Source organism: Myotis brandtii, unplaced genomic scaffold, assembly GCF_000412655.1.
Source record: "Myotis brandtii unplaced genomic scaffold, ASM41265v1 scaffold274, whole genome shotgun sequence".
Taxonomy (NCBI): domain Eukaryota; kingdom Metazoa; phylum Chordata; class Mammalia; order Chiroptera; family Vespertilionidae; genus Myotis; species Myotis brandtii.
In genome coordinates, this window is record NW_005360425.1 from 23,409 (window position 1) to 38,954 (window position 15,546).

The 15,546-nt window shown below is 51.5% G+C and overlaps 1 protein-coding gene across 1 annotated transcript in view; it reads right to left on the bottom strand.

Moving 5' to 3' along the window:
* LOC102261585 (CUB and sushi domain-containing protein 2) overlaps nucleotides 1-15,546 on the bottom strand; it is a gene marked incomplete at its 3' end in the record, with an annotated part of 266,048 nt that overhangs the window by 21,127 nt on the left and 229,375 nt on the right. The window contains exons 7-9 of the mRNA XM_005868672.1: nucleotides 7,408-7,485; nucleotides 2,272-2,359; nucleotides 1,507-1,631 (exon numbers count right to left, since the gene is read on the bottom strand). Coding sequence (XP_005868734.1) covers nucleotides 1,507-1,631; nucleotides 2,272-2,359; nucleotides 7,408-7,485 — 291 coding nt within the window. The remainder of the gene's footprint in view (nucleotides 1-1,506; nucleotides 1,632-2,271; nucleotides 2,360-7,407; nucleotides 7,486-15,546) is intronic.

Below are 15,546 nucleotides of genomic sequence, written 5' to 3' on the forward strand. Positions count from 1 at the left end.
ATGTTACTGAACACCTACTAAGTGCCAGGCCCTGCTTTGAAAACAAAATAGAACTCCTTGCCCTTGAGAGCTTATCATCTAGCATGATGATATCTGATTTCTTGTCTAGCACTCCCCAATTTATAAAGGTTCCTATATCCACAACTCCATTTGACCTTCACATTAACACAAGATGGAGAAGGATAGGTACCATTATCTATCTTTACCAGTAAGAACAATGGCCCCAGGAAAATTAATGATTTGCCAAACTGCCCATGGCCAGTTGGTGGGAAAGCTGAGAGTTATACCCAAGAATTCTTCTTTCGTTTGATGTTTAAAAAATATTAGCTAAGTGGAATCTTTGAAATAATATAGCTAAAATTAGTGGGAACTCAAAGTACATTATTCACTGAGGATCACAGCCGCCTGGATGCTGAGTGAGAATGAATAAAACGAAGGCGCATTTGAAATACGTTCAGAACCCTCTTCCAGATGATTTATCAACCACTGAAAAAGGGAGTGGGTTTCCTCAGTGTGGTCACGATCAGAGTTCTTTCTCCTGGACCCCTTACACTGCATGGATCTCACAGTGATGCATGTGTCTGCAGAGATGCAAAAATCTCCCCTTAAACCGGAAGAACCCAGACTGCAACTTTATCACGGGCAACACGCCTTCTCTTCCAATGGGGTGCTCGAAAGAGCAGCTGTTGGCTGTGTTTACGAACTCGAGTGCTTATTCCTGCACCAAGACTGAGTCTGGGCCATGCACACGAACAGCGGAAGGAGAGATGCACAGACTGTAGGGAATTACAAGCCGCCTCCCGGTGCCCTGGGGAATGAGGCCAGGGCTTCTCTAACAGAAGCAGCTGCTGCTCTGTCCTCACAATGGCATACACTCAGGTCTGCAATTTTAAGATCGTTTGGGGGATGAGGGCTTGGCCAGCCCAACCTTGGTACATGTGTCATCTGAGGACATGAGTGGCACGGCCCTGAGAACAAGGTGCCCAGGTGTGGGGCTAAAACAGAGGAGCCTCTGAGACAGGTCCATATGCTCTGCTCAGTTAAGAGCACCTTCAGAAGGGCAGGCCTGTTTATTGCCGAGTATGTGGAGAGAAACATACATTGAGATTCAGGGATCAGGATGTACATGTGTTATAATGGAGGGATTAAAGGAGACATCCTAAGGGTGACTCCCCTTCCTATCTAGGTATAGCTATAACATCTGTGCAATGAGCTAGCAACCTGTTGCATATGTACTCCCCATTAGATTGAAAGGTCCATGCAGGGCCATGGTTCTCTTCCCCACTCATGGATGTCCTCATCCTAGTGTAAACCTGACACAGGGAAGGTGCTAAATAAATGTAAGGGGATCAGTAAATGAATGCAGGATTCGAGGCCTGGGGAGCAGTGAGAGTGGGTTGAGCCAGCCTGGATGGGAGACCCCGCCTCAGGCGCTAAGAGCTGGGCTCTATCCTCCACACCCACCCCAGCCCTCTGGCCAGCCTCCCTTTCCCAGGGCACCCTCACCTCGGCAGACCGGCCTGTGGTCGCTCCAGGCCGCAAACATGTCGCTCACTTTCATACAGGTGATCCGTTTGGATCCTTGCAGGTCATAGCCCTCGTTGCAGGTGAACTGGACGCTGGATCCTAACCTGGGAGACAAGGTGCGTTTGTGAGCTCGATCCTGGGCCCACCCAGGGGGCCTCCTGCATCCACAAAGTACCACCTCAACCTTACTTCTGTTCTGGCCCTTGGTCGTTACAATTTTATCACTTAAAATCCCCATTGTTTTGACCACTGAATGGTTTTAGGATTAAGTCAAAAGATGACTTTGTGAGCAAAACAATAATCCTCTAAGTATCAATTAGGACAGCTCAGAGTGGGTGGATGATACACAAAACTAATCAAAATCGAGAATTAGGGGAAGAAGCCTGACAGAAACTTTGTGAAATGCACCATCTTGGGGCCCTAGGGGCTCCCAGGTTATCAGAGGCACAAGCTGCTTGCTGGCATGGCATTCCTGGTGACAGTGGTCCTCTGTACCCTAGGGACTGGTTTGCAGGTGACACTATAGTCTACAGCTCTCCCCTTCCCCTTCAGGCAAGGGTGCTATTCCCAGAACTGGACTGGGAAAGACTGTCAAAGGCCACAGCACTTCTCCAGAAAGTGTCTATTCCCGTATCTGCACCATCCTCTGCCCTCCACCTCCTGGAAGACCAGCCAGCCCCTTCCTTCCCCCCTGCAGCCCATCCCACCCTCCTTGCAATCAGAAAGTTCCCAAACATATCTTACCTGAAATCCGAGCCTAGTCTTTTGCCCCTTTCAGGTATGCCAGGGTCTGGACACATATTATGCCCTTGGGACACACCAATCTGAGTTACTACAAGGCAAAAACAGCACATACAGAGATGGGTGACCACAGGAAGCACCGGCCGGTGGTGTCTCGGGGGAGGGACCCAGAGACAGAATGAGGCCCTGCTCCAGCGGGGCTGGGTGGGGCTGCTGGGGTCCACTGGGCTTGGGACTCCTCAGTGTGCAAGCTGGGGAGCGGCTTTTGACAAATTCCTTTGGGAAATCCATCTAGAGCATGTGGGTACCCCAAACCAACAACCACCAGGTCCCTCATCCCGCACCAGCGGCGGAGGTGGATGGTCCACAGCCCCGTGACCTCCCAACCTCGAGCTCTGGATCCGGGGGTGGTGACTCTAGATGAAATGAGCCCCCCCCCCAACCTCAGCCCCAAATGAAGAAATGACTCAAAGAAAGTTAAATAAAAGGTGGATGCGTGATCAGAAACGGTAAAGAATGTAAGAGAAAGCTTCAGTCTGAAGTTCAAAGTAGAGACTTTCGCTCAAACACAGATATTTCTGCTGAGAAACCTCTTCCCACAGACACTTCTCAGGCCTGACTGAGCAGTAACCAGAGCACCCCCATCCCCATGCCCCTCGCCTCTGGCCAAGGGCCCCGCGCAGAGATGACGCCTGTGGTGGTTTCTGGCAGGTGGTGCTAGGCTCTCACATGGGCCAACACCAGAGTCCTCTTTACAAAGACGATGTGCGCAGGCCTCTCAGCTGAAGCAGAGGCTTGATCAGGGGGCATCGGACACACAGTTTGTTTTCTTCCATTTTGGGGGAGGCTGAACACTCTCTGGCCCCTGTTGTTCTCGAGATGCTCATACTCATGAGGATGGAACCCACTCACACCCTAGACTCTTGGCTCTGGGGACCAGGAGTGGGGGCCAGGCTGACAGCCTGGCCAGAGGAGTTCCACTCAAGGCCTCCCCAGTCCCATGATCCCAACAGCACCGTTGACACCAGGGGTGATAGAAAGTCTGGAATAACATTCCCCAAGTTGGCCCATTTCTGTCCCACACTCTCAATGTCCCACAATATGAGCAAGGTGCTCCATCACTCACTCACTCACTCACTCACTCACTCATTCCTACACACAAATACACAAAAAGCATTAACTGAGCACCTACTGTATACACAGCCCTATTTTATATATCATGGGGCATGTCAATATCAGATGCCAGATATGCCCTGTCCTCAAGGAACTCCCATTTGAGTGAAGACATGAAACACGGAAACTAACTGAAACAGTATGGGGAATTGATGAAAGATGCAGCTACAGGAAGATTCAGAGGGAGGACCCATCTCATGGTGGTGAGAGAAGCAAGAAAGACTGCCTGGAGGAGGAGTTATTGAACATGGACCTTCTGAGATAGCAGAATTTGGATGCACAGTGACAGAGGAATGACAGCTCAGGCAGACAGACAGGCATGGAGAGTGAGGTGGAAACACAGAAACAGAACTGGGGTTTCCCAGTGTGAACAGAACAGGAGGAAAGGTGATGGGTGAGATGGATGAGCAAAAGGTGAGATGTCAGAGGTCAGACTTTTAAAGGGTTCGAGTCTGATCCTGAAAATGACAGGGAGCCACGGAAGAGTCCTGAGTGTGGAAAGTGCAGGGAAGATCTGGATTGCGCATGAGGTGCAGGATGAGTTAGGAAGTTGTGTGATTGTCTGGGTCAAAGACAAGAAGAGCCTGGAAGACATGGAGTAGTGAGAATGGACTTGGCAAAGAATCACCTGGGCTCAGGGAAGACTGGGTGGGGAAAAAATCCTGGCCAAGGGCCTGTGAGGAGCTGCACTTTAGACTCAGAGTCTGAAGCTCATTTCTATAGTTAGAAGCCTGGTGTAGACACTGTTCACATCTCCAGGCACCCCAGGGTATGGTTGGCAAGGTATCTGGGAGTTTGGACATCTGCTATCTTCTCGTTCCTGTGGCAGAGCTCAGCCTCTTGGGTAGCTTCCCTTTCTCCACCATTCCACATCACCAGGTTAAATCCACTCACTCCCACTGAACTCTTACCCCTGCTCCCCTCCCCTCCCTGGCCAAGCCTCTCCTCCAAAGCTTTCACTTGCTAAACTTAGCAATGTCCCTATGGCCACCAGGCCTCAGGGCCTGGATGATAAGATGGAAATGCAGCCTCCAAAAGCAGAGCAGTTCCTGCCTCCCAGAGCCTCAGTGTTGCAAGCTGGGGCGGAAGAGATAACTGGATCCAGGATCCCCAGGGCGTGGGAAGGAGAGAGGAGGCTCTGTTCTGAGATGAGGAGGTCAGACCGGAGCTAAACTGTACTTGTGGTTCATCTGTTGGTAAGCCAGCCTCATGTGTTCCATCCCTTTGAGGACTTCCCAGCTAAGCTCTCACCTTCTTTAGGCCCTGCCTACTCCACCCTGCCCGTCGATCACACCCATCCCAAAGTCCCTGAGACCTCCCTTTGGAACCACACAGCCACCTGGTAGCACATCAACAATGGACAGGAATGACCTGCCCCTTTCTTGCCCTCTCAGTCAGCACTGACACCACCCATTGAGCAGAGTAGAAGGCTAAACAGATGAAGATGGACCAGAGAGGAGGGACCCTGGCATGGCCCACCCACCAGGCAAATGGAGCACACCTGCTACCCTCATTAAATCAGCCAGCCCGAAGGAAGGCCCAGCCACGGTCCAGGAAGTTACGAGCCCGGCGGGGAGCCGCCCCCACCCCACTGGTGTCCTGTCTTCCTGGGAGGACTGAGCAGACCACAGCAGCCCCATGCGGACTTTAGGCTCCCCAGGCAACAAGCAAACTTAGGTTGCAGGGAACAGTTTACTGCCTGAATACAGAGGCAAGAGGCTTTTCCCTCTCTTTCTATAATTCCAACCTCCCCTGCCTAATCAAAACCAGCGGCTGTGTTTGCGGCATTAATTTGCTTTTGGCTGCAGAGAGCAGAAGGAGAAGAGAAGGTGAATCTAACTCTCACCCTGTGAGGACCCCTACGGTAAGAAGCTGAAACATGCTCAGAAAGGCGATGCTTCTATCCAGAGTGAAGGGAGGCATGGACACGTGGGTGGCCAGAACCGATGGCGGAGGATCCATGGTACCCACGGACTGTCTGATGAAGGCAACAAGCAGGGTCCAGGATATGTAAGTGGAGAAATTCAGAACACCTGTCCCTAGGGCATTTGAGCAAAACACATAGGGTCAGATACCTGCATACACTTGGTTACCTGCCTCAGAGGCAGCTTGAGTCACACAAGGAAATCTCAGAACAAAGACCAGTACCTTGTAACAGAGAGATTCCCCCCGCCCCGCCCCAAATAGTTTGCATTATTTCATTAGAATAAGGTTTATAAATCTTTCCAAGGGAGTTCTGGGCACCTCGGAGTAGCAATGAAAACCATGGGCCCCCTCTCCCATAAAATGCACCCACAGCATCACTGTCATTGTTGGCCAGTTCATGGACCTCCTGAAGTCCTAGGCCAAGAAGGCTCATCTTAGCATCCCCAGAAGGAAGAGAGGGTAAGGTTTCGTATCCCCTTTTTACAGACGTGGAAACTGATACATAAGTTCCTGGGGCAACACGGTTACTTGAAGACACAGTGGGATAAAAATTTGCTCTCCCAAATCTGGGCCATTTCCTTATAGTTTGCCTGAGGCTTCAGGGCAAACTCGGAAATTAAATCGTGCCTGCCTCAGTTCATCAAGTCTCCTGTGGCCTATGAGGGCCAGGGCCAGGGTTCGAGCCTTCTCTGCAGACTCCTGGCCTAACCCTCTGCTGTCCTGGCTCCCTGCTTCTTCCCCTGGTCCCTAGTCACACATAGATGTATGGCCTCCTGACTGCTCCCTGCCATCCAGCCTTCTCGGGGGTACAATGACCAGATGATGGACCCCAGAGATGGGGAGTGGTACCCTCTCTTGATTGGATGACTTGAAAGACCACAGAAAAATCCCACACCCAGGCCCAGTTCCACTGGGGTCTCAGGACCGAACTGCCTCTGCCCAGTCCTGCTCCCACCACACACAGCACAGAGCTCTGGGACACCGATGGCGGCTTCCTGTCTCTCAGGAAGCACTGCTTGCACCTCAAGAGAAGTAAGCACATGGAGGTGAGATGAGAGGAGAGGGGCAGGAGGGAGGAGAGAAACAGAGGAGGAGGAGAAAGCAGAGAAGGTGAGGAGGAAGGAGGGGGGAACGTGGAGGGAGAGACTGAAGGATGTGAGATGCAGAGGGTAAAGGAAGGAAAGGGAGGAGATAGTAAACCTGAAGGCCAGTCATTTGGGGACCATGGAAGGCCCCCCACTCACTTCCAGAATGAAAAGAGAGTGATTTTTGGAAAAAATCTCCTTTGCTTTCAAGACCAGCCTTCCAGGTGGCACCCAGAGCCTTCCCCAACCCCTTCCTATGCTCTAGCTAGCCCCAAAGCTCCACAGCACAGGTTTCAATCAGGTGTTTCTGCATGACATCCAGCCCACTCCCCAGTGTCAGATGCCCCCCTTTAAATCTCTCAGACACCAATAGCAGGAACATGTTCCACAGACATAACTGTCCCCAAGCAGAGAGCCCAGCACTGCCCCACTGGCTCGAGAGGCAGGACCCCCACCCTCTAGTCCACCCTTGGCCCAGCCAGGTCCAGGGACCCTGGTGGAGGTTACTCAGCATTTCCCTCGCTCCCCTTCCCAATCTTGCCACGGGGCCTGGAATTGGGGCCCTGCAGACTCCAAGGTCCCAGCTGGAGGTCACTGACTCCTAGAGAAGGAGCCAGAAAAAGGACGGTCTTAGCAGGTGGAAGTGATTCAAAAGGAAAAATAAAGAGAGAAATGGAGCAGTAATGACTCCCTGGACTACAGTTAGAATGGGAAGTGAGGGAGAAAGAGGAGCGAGGAGGGAGATGGGAAGACGGGGAGGAGGAGAAGGCTGAGGACAGGCCCTTGGGCTGCTCACTGGCCACCAGGCCAGTGTGTCCGTGTGCAGAGCCTGGGACGGAGGGAGGCAGGATTGAAGGGAAACCACTGCAGCATCATCTGGCTCCCCCATGGTCACAGCACCGGAGGGTCTGAGGTAAAGCGAGAGGCTGGCACGGGCCAGCGGGCGGACACTTACACACAGATGTCTTCTGGCTGCTATCTTTGCTGGGCATCAGCTTCACACCTCGAGACTTCAACTCGATTTGCTTCTTGACTAGAGAGGAAGCAAGAGGGAAAAACGTTTAAGTTATTGTCTGTGATTAGGGATGGGGCCCTCTGGGTTGATCCCTCTCTTGGCTTGGGACTTTCCATGCTGGGTTAATGCCAGAAGCCCCTCTAGGCAAGGATACACCAAGGGTAGCATTCAAGTGCAGCAGGCGCCCAGACCTGAAGCAAGAGCTGCTATCCAGGCTGGTCCTCTGGGCCAGGCAGACCAGGTGACCTCCTGTGCACCTGGGAAGCCCTGCCTGTCGGCTTCCCTGCAGATTCAGCCCTGCCCATGCCCCAAACCCGCCCTGACCTGGTGTGTTAGACTGGATAATGGCACCAAATTGTCACCCTCCTCTGAATCCACACCCTTTGCAAGGTGACTGTGTCCTCCTTGACTTTGGGTTTGGGCAGTGGAATTTTGGAGGCCTTGACATGTCCAAAGGCTTGAAAAGTGCCTATCAGATCAGTCTTGCCCCCTGGCATCACTGGGAGGAGAAAGACATGGCTGGTCCCAGGAGGACAAGGGACCTGTGGAGCCAATCAATACAGCCTACTCCCGCCGACCTATTGTGGGCAGGAGAAGCTAGGTCCTGGAGGCCTTTAGGGGGTGGTGCCTGGCTCAGGTGCTGGCCTGATGGATTAAACTGGGTTTTGATCCAATCACCGAGTCCAGTCTACAGGTTTTTAGGACTTTGCCAAATAACACAGCCAAGGCACCTGAGCCAGAACTCAATTCCAAAGACCACTCTTCTACATAAATCCACCATCTTGGGTGTGACTACCCCAGCTCCCCAGTGCACTCTGCTGGCCTCCAAGGGCTTCGTCCTGTCTCTGGTTAGGTGGCTCGCGGGTATCTATCCAATCCCAGAGCCCCGTGGCATCTCACAGCTGGCCTCTGCAGGCTGACTCAGCCCCACTCAGGCACCCAGCCGTGGCAGCAGTATCTGTGACCAGGCACTTCCTAGGTGCCACACCCTGGGCTAAGTGCCTTACCAGTTCTTTATTAACATCAGTGTCCTTGACTCCTTTCTTTCCTTCCACCCATACCGCTGCATCAGCAAACCTTTCCGAATCTATCCAAATGCAATTCCATGTCTATCATGCTGACGCAACCCTGCACCACTTCTCTCCCTGTTGCCATGGCCTCCCATCTTCCCTCCTGCCCCTGTTACAATCTGTTCTCAACACAAGAGCCAAAGGGATCCTTTAAAACATAAGTGCGACCATATTACATCTCTGCTCAGAACTCATCAGCGGCAACCCTTGTCTCTTAGAGGGAAAGCTGAAGCCTTTAAAATGGCCCGCACAGACCTATCTGCCCTCCCCACTACCTCAATCACTCTCCTCCAGCCACGGGCCTCCCTGTTGTTCCTATAATATGCCAGGCATGTTTCTGCTCCCACTGGCCAGTTCCCTAGAAGGCTCTCCCCCAGAAATCTTTATGATTCTCTCCTTTTTCCCCTTGAAGTATTCACGTAAACACCAGTTCCTCATGGAGGCCTTCTCACACTGCTCCATTTAAAACTACACCTCCAACCCCAACTCTCCCTCCCATTCCCTACTTTATCTCCCAAACTTTCTCTCACACACTATGTCATTTACTTAGCGAGTCTGGTCACCCCACATTGCAATGTACGCTCCACAAAGGCAGGGGTTTTCGGCTGTTGTGTTCACTGCTGTAACGTCAATGCCCAGAATAGTGCCTGGCACACAGTGGGCACTCAATACTCATTTCATTTGGTCCTTATACACTCCACCACCTTCACCCGTAGTTATTATACCTACTTAACAGATAATAAAATCAGGTCCCAGCGGTTAAAGTGATTTGCCCTAGGTCAGCAGTTCTCAACCTGTGGGTCGAGACCCCTTTGGCGGTCGAACGACCCTTTCACAGGGGTCGCCTAAGACCATCCTGCATTATCAGATATTTACATTACGATTCATAACAGTAGCAACATTACAGTTATGAAGTAGCAACGAAAATAATTTTATGGTTGGGTCACAACATGAGGAACTGTATTTAAAGGGCCAGAAGGTTGAGAACCACTACAGTATAAATGGAATAATGTGAACCAGTCATATAGGTTTGGCCATTTCCAACTGGATTACATAGAACAATGATAGGAATAAACAGGACCTGGCTTTCTGACATGGAGATAGCATCGGCTGTGCTCTCTGCCGAACCTCAGCATCTTCTCTTGCGACCTGCCCCCACAGCAATCCCAGGGGCACTGTCCACCTTCTCCAGCATCTGCCCCTCCCAGCTCAGGCCCTGGAAACTCAGGTAGTTGCTCTGCACTTGTGGTGACGTGCCAATCCTGAAACTAAAGCCCACAGTGACCAGGTGTGCCAGGGGTCCACCGCCCAGCACCCCTACCCCACCCTGCTCTGCCTGCATCAAAAAGCTCCCCAAGGATTTGCCGCTGCCAAGTTGCTGTCGAAGCTGAACACCTGACAGAATTCAGTAACTACCACAGAGCCCCTGCTTTCTAATGTGCACTCAGACCCTTTTATAAATGTGCATTACTCTCCAAGTGTATCCAGCAGGAAAATTTCCAATGAACACCAACATGGACCATTATTAAACAGAGGGTGTCGGTAGGGGAGCATGCATTATTCAAGCCTAGCTAATAGAGTGCGGCAGGGAAAATTCCTCTGATTTGATCATCCCAAGAGAACGAGAGTGGTCCCAGCACTGCAAGACCAGTGGAGCTCTTCTCCCTGAGGCCCAGCATTGGGGTAGGGGTGTGGGGGGTTCTCTTCTCCCTGAGGCCCAGCATTGGGGTAGGGGTGGGGGGTTCTCTTCTCCCTGAGGCCCGGCATTAGGGTAGGGGTGTGTGGGGGGTTCTCTTCTCCCTAAGGCCAGGCATTGGGGTAGGGGTGGGGGGTTCTCTTCTCCCTGAGGCCCAGCATTGGGGTAGGGGTGTGGGGGGTTCTCTTCTCCCTGAGGCTCAGCATTGGGGTAGGGGTGTGTGGGGTTCTCTTCTCCCTGAGGCCCGGCATTGGGGTAGGGGTGTGTGTGGGGGGGTTCTCTTCTCCCTGAGGCCCAGCATTGGGGTAGGGGTGTGGGGGGTTCTCTTCTCCCTGAGGCTCAGCATTGGGGTAGGGGTGTGTGGGGTTCTCTTCTCCCTGAGGCCCGGCATTGGGGTAGGGGTGTGTGGGGGTTCTCTTCTCCCTGAGGCCAGGCATTGGGGTAGGGGTGTGGGGGGGGTTCTCTTCTCCCTGAGGCCCAGCATTGGGGTAGGGGTGTGGGGGGGGTTCTCTTCTCCCTGAGGCCCAGCATTGGGGTAGGGGTAGGGGGTTCTCTTCTCCCTGAGGCCCGGCATTGGGGTAGGGGTGTGGGGGGGTTCTCTTCTCCCTGAGGCCAGGCATTGGGGTAGGGGTGTGGGGGGGTCTCTTCTTCCTGAAGCCCAGTATTGGGGTAGGGGTGTGGGGTTCTCTTCTCCCTGAGGCCCAGCATTGGGGTAGGGGTGTGGGGCAGGTCTCTGTCACCCAGTGCGGCCCATATGAGGCCAGGTCTGTGGAGATGACTGGGCACCTAGCCAAGAAGGAGGAGGGGAGTCAGTCTTCCCAGTTCTCTTGTTTCCAGTTGTCCTGCACACTTGGGAAGGGGGGTGGGGAAAGGGCCAGTGCACCATGGATGCCATTCCCGGGGCAAATCCTGCATGGGGTTTCCTTGAAGTTGCTGGAGGGGAACCGGGAGGGGCAGGAGGACATGAGGGGGTGTCATGTCCACAGAGCACACGGCGCACTGTGTACATGTGTCTGTCAGTGCTCACATACACCATGCAACTCACACTCACACATGCTCTCGTGCTGAATGTGAACAGTCAGGGTTCCCAGGCGAGGAGTGCGGGCTTTAACTGGTTGATGGAAATCTTACTAGGTGCATTCATCTCCTGCGAATGATAATGCCTACAGGAGCCTGCCAGGCTGCTCCATTCATCCTTTATATTCTGGTTAATTACAAGACATTTCCCCGCTGCTGTAAAGGTTAGCGGGACACATGGTACACATTTAGCTAGAAGAATCTGGCAATACAAATGCCTCTCCAGCCTCCAGCATGAGTTATTGGGCTGAGCTAGCCAGAGACAGGACCTGTGAGTAGAGTGGAGAGGGAGGTCTGACCTCTCTCCAAGGCTCTGGGAATCTCGGGTGGTGGAACCTGCAGTTTCTGCTCTTCCCAATGGATTCAGACTTCCCTCCACAGGGCGATCATGCCCTAATCTTGATCATCCCCTTCCCCACCACTGGGCTCTCCTGCTGGCTGGAGCATCCCCTCATCGCCTCCCTGCGCCCCCCCTTCCCCACACACACACCTCCTCCCTCACCAAATCCAATTCATTCAACCTTAAGAAAGTTTCCAATGTGTACCTTCTTTCCATGTTCTAAGCCACTCCTGCCCTAAACTCATCATTTCCGCTTGATTTTGTTCACCGATTCAGTCTCTTCTAGCCCATCTTTAAAAACGTTGCAGAGCGTGATCTTTTAAAAACTGAAATCTGATCTCCCCTTTGACAATGTGCATGTGCCTCCTGCACTCTGTCCCTGTCACAGAGGCCTGCCTCGCCGCCTGGCAGCAGCCTGCAGGAATACTTTCATTACTCACAGTCCTTCTAGCACACTGGCTCCTCATCTCAGTCAGATTTATGCCACGGATATAAAATTCAGTGCGGATGCCTAAGACCTACTGCTTCCAGCTTCAGACCTTCCAGCAGACACCCACGTCCTTGGCGTGGAGAAGAGCAGTGGGGAGGACAGGGGTTTCGAAGCACAGCTGGGAAGCAACCAAAGGTGAGGTGTCTGTTGCCAGGTCAGATGCCTTACAGAATAAATATAAAACCATCACACCAGATTTGACCAGGATGCTGCCAACACATAAATGAAGAGGCTGTGGTGGCACCACCCTGCTACGCACTGGAATGTTCAGTGGCCAGGGAAGGCTTCAGGCTGAGCAAAGGTGTTCACCAGGGGAAACCAGAAAGGTGTGATGTTGCATGTTGATGCTGTAACCACAAATTTAGAAATAAGCCCCCTAAACCTATGCTAACCCCTGAAGAGATTGCTCACTTTGCCACAATTCCTGCAAATGGAGACAGAGAAATCAGCGACATCATTTTTGATGGAATCACAAAGATTCGGGAGAGTGTCCTCACATCATAGGGCAGAAAAACACTGAGTGGTGAATTAGGAATTGAAGGCACAGAATTCAACTAAGAGTCCACATCCCTCTAGTTGAGTAATGCATAAAAAGCTCAGAAAGGGGGATTCTGGGATACTTCTGATTTCCAGTGTCCTGTCCACTGTACCCACTCTGGAAATTGCCAAGGCCAATGCAGGTCTTTGGTTGTAATTGCTGAAGATGCTCTCAGTCCACTCATTTTAAATAGGATAGAAGTTGGCTTTCCAGTCACAGCAGTCCAAGCTCCAGGTTCTGGTGTCACAGAAAGTAGCTGGTGCTACTGATGGTGTGGGGTTTGGAAACGCGAGCTGGTCTCTCAATCTTTAAGATGTTTCGCTCCATGACTTAGAAAAAGTTGGAGTGGTTATTGTGACCCAAGATGATGCCATGTTCTTGCAAGGAAAAGGTGACAAGATTTGAGTTGAGAAACATACTCAAGAAGCCATCGAGGAGTTAGAACGTTACTATGACTGATGGTGACAAAAAACAACTAAATGGCCATCTGGTGGAACTTCAGATAGTCCTTGTGCTGAGGATTGTTGGGACAAATGGAGTGGAGGAGAATGAAGAGAAAGTCAAAGACCCACTAAACTCTACAAGAAAGGGCTTTGTCTGGGTACTTTGCTTTAGTGCACTCCAGCCCTGAATTCACTGCTCTCACTAATAAAAAGCCAAACATTGGTGTGGAAATCAGGAAACAATCACTCCACATCCTGCCAATACTATTGCTAAGAATGCAGGTGTTGAAGGATTATTGACAGTTAAGAAATATATGCAAAGTCCCCCAGAAGCAGGTTATGCACAGGCTGGGTGATTTGTCTTTTTGAATAGGACGGAAGAAGGAAATCAACCCAGCTCAGGTGGTAAGAGGTGCTCTGCTGGATGCTGCTGGTGCGACTTCTTGGTTAACCACAGCAAAGCTTCTAGCTACCGGAATTCCTAAAGAAGAGAAGGACCCTGGCATGGGAGATTACAGCAAAGCTTCTAGGAATTCACCAGAATTCCTAAAGAAGAGAAGGACCCTGGCATGGGAGATGGGGGGCAGTGTGGGGGCGGACTGTTCTAATTTCTAGAATAGTGCTTTGTTATTAATGGACTGTGCAATGATCTTCACAAACTACTTTCGAGAAGTCAGCTGGAGAAAAGGACCGGAGGAAAGATGTTTCAGGGAATCACCGTGGACATCGGTTATTGGTTTGAGTTTGCCTTTGCAATGCTGTTCTCTCTCCTGAAATGCCCCTTCCCTCTCTCCTCTCCCCTCCCCTCCTCTCTTCTCTTCTCTTGCTGGTCTAGGCCTCATTCAGAGGTTATCTGCTCTCTGTGGCTGTCCCTCATCCCAGGGAGAAGTTGATGCTCTCTCGGGACTGTATTCAGACCACAGAAAGCCTTAACGCACGGCAGTGTCCTCTCTGGTTCTCCTGCCAATTTGTCCCATGAGCTCCTATGTCTGTATCCTGTGACAGACACACAGCCAGGCACAGAGAAGGTTTCTGATAATAGTCTGATGACTAAGTGGGTGAATGGTCAACTTTTAGAAAAATATGTCCTGGGAATTCATTTCCTGGAAAAAGGAATGGGTTCTACTCGCTGGTGGGGTGAGGAGTGCCCCATTTTGTGTTCATGCTCTCACTTTTTAGTTCAGGCTCACTCTTGGTTGAATTCAGAAGCCTGGCTTTGTGGGCTCCTGAGCCAGGTAGTGCCAACTCAGCAATTTGTGCAAAGGTCCCTGGGGACCCCGAACCTGGAAATGAGGCTGGCTAGAGTTTGGCAACTCAGCAGGCTAACAGGAGAGGACAAAAGAGTCAGAGAATGGACCACGGGATGCCTGAGGCGCTTTCTGCCCTGGTCCAGACTGCAGATCAGTCACGAGCAAGAACAGGACAGGTTCAAGTGAAAAACAAGCTTCAGCTTGTTACTATAAACAGCCCCAAGCAGCTCAGCAAATGCAAACTGTTTCCAAATGGAAAAGTTTATTCTGCAGACAACTGAGTTTACAGGACTTCGAGAAAGCCGAGGAGCCAATAGTTTCTCTGTAGAACATCTCCCATCTCCTGGTCACCAGCACTGAATTGACAAGAGGCAGTGAAAGGGACAGTGGGGCCGGGCTAGGATTTGGCTGAAGGGAGGGGCGGGCACTAGATGATGATTATTGGGTCAGAGTGGCCGGCAAAGGGAACACCTCCAAGGAGGAGCCAGAGCCACCAGCTCGCTCTTATTGCACAGAGAGTCAAGGTGACTGGTGGGGTCTGAAGCTTCAGGGTCCCATTTCCTGAGCATCTACCACATCCCAGATACTTCACCAGGATCTCTTTTAGTTTCCAATAGCCCCATGGGGTTAATATTATTCCCTCTTTACAGGTGAGGAGGGTGATAGTGAGGGGTCCCTCACTAGTTGTGATCATGCACTACTGGGTCACTACTGGGGCCATTCTTCTCACTCTGATTCCTTGAAGCCTTGAGAAAATCAAGAAAGTAATGAACATTGAGAAGAATTGGAAATGTTCCTGGAGGCAGAGGGATGAGTTACACAACCTCAGTGGCCTCCCAAAACTGGAAGAACCTGTGGTCCTTCAAGTCCTGGGGTTCCCAAGTTTAGGTACAGGACCCATCATTTTAACACTCTTGGGTAAATTTCTGCTACACAAAATACATGAAAGAGGAACTGCTCTGGTTGAAGTTGGGGTGGAAACTTCAAGTCCCACCCACTCAGCCTCTATCAGAACAGCTACTGGGAGAACCCTCTGGCCTCCAAGGAACCCACTCTTTTGGGCTCCTCCTCTGATGTGATATACATGGGGAGGACTCCCACTCTAAGAGAGGACTGTGGCCCCAGCCTCTATTTTGCCTTGAACCTTTCACATCTCTATCTTTAGCCTATATCCT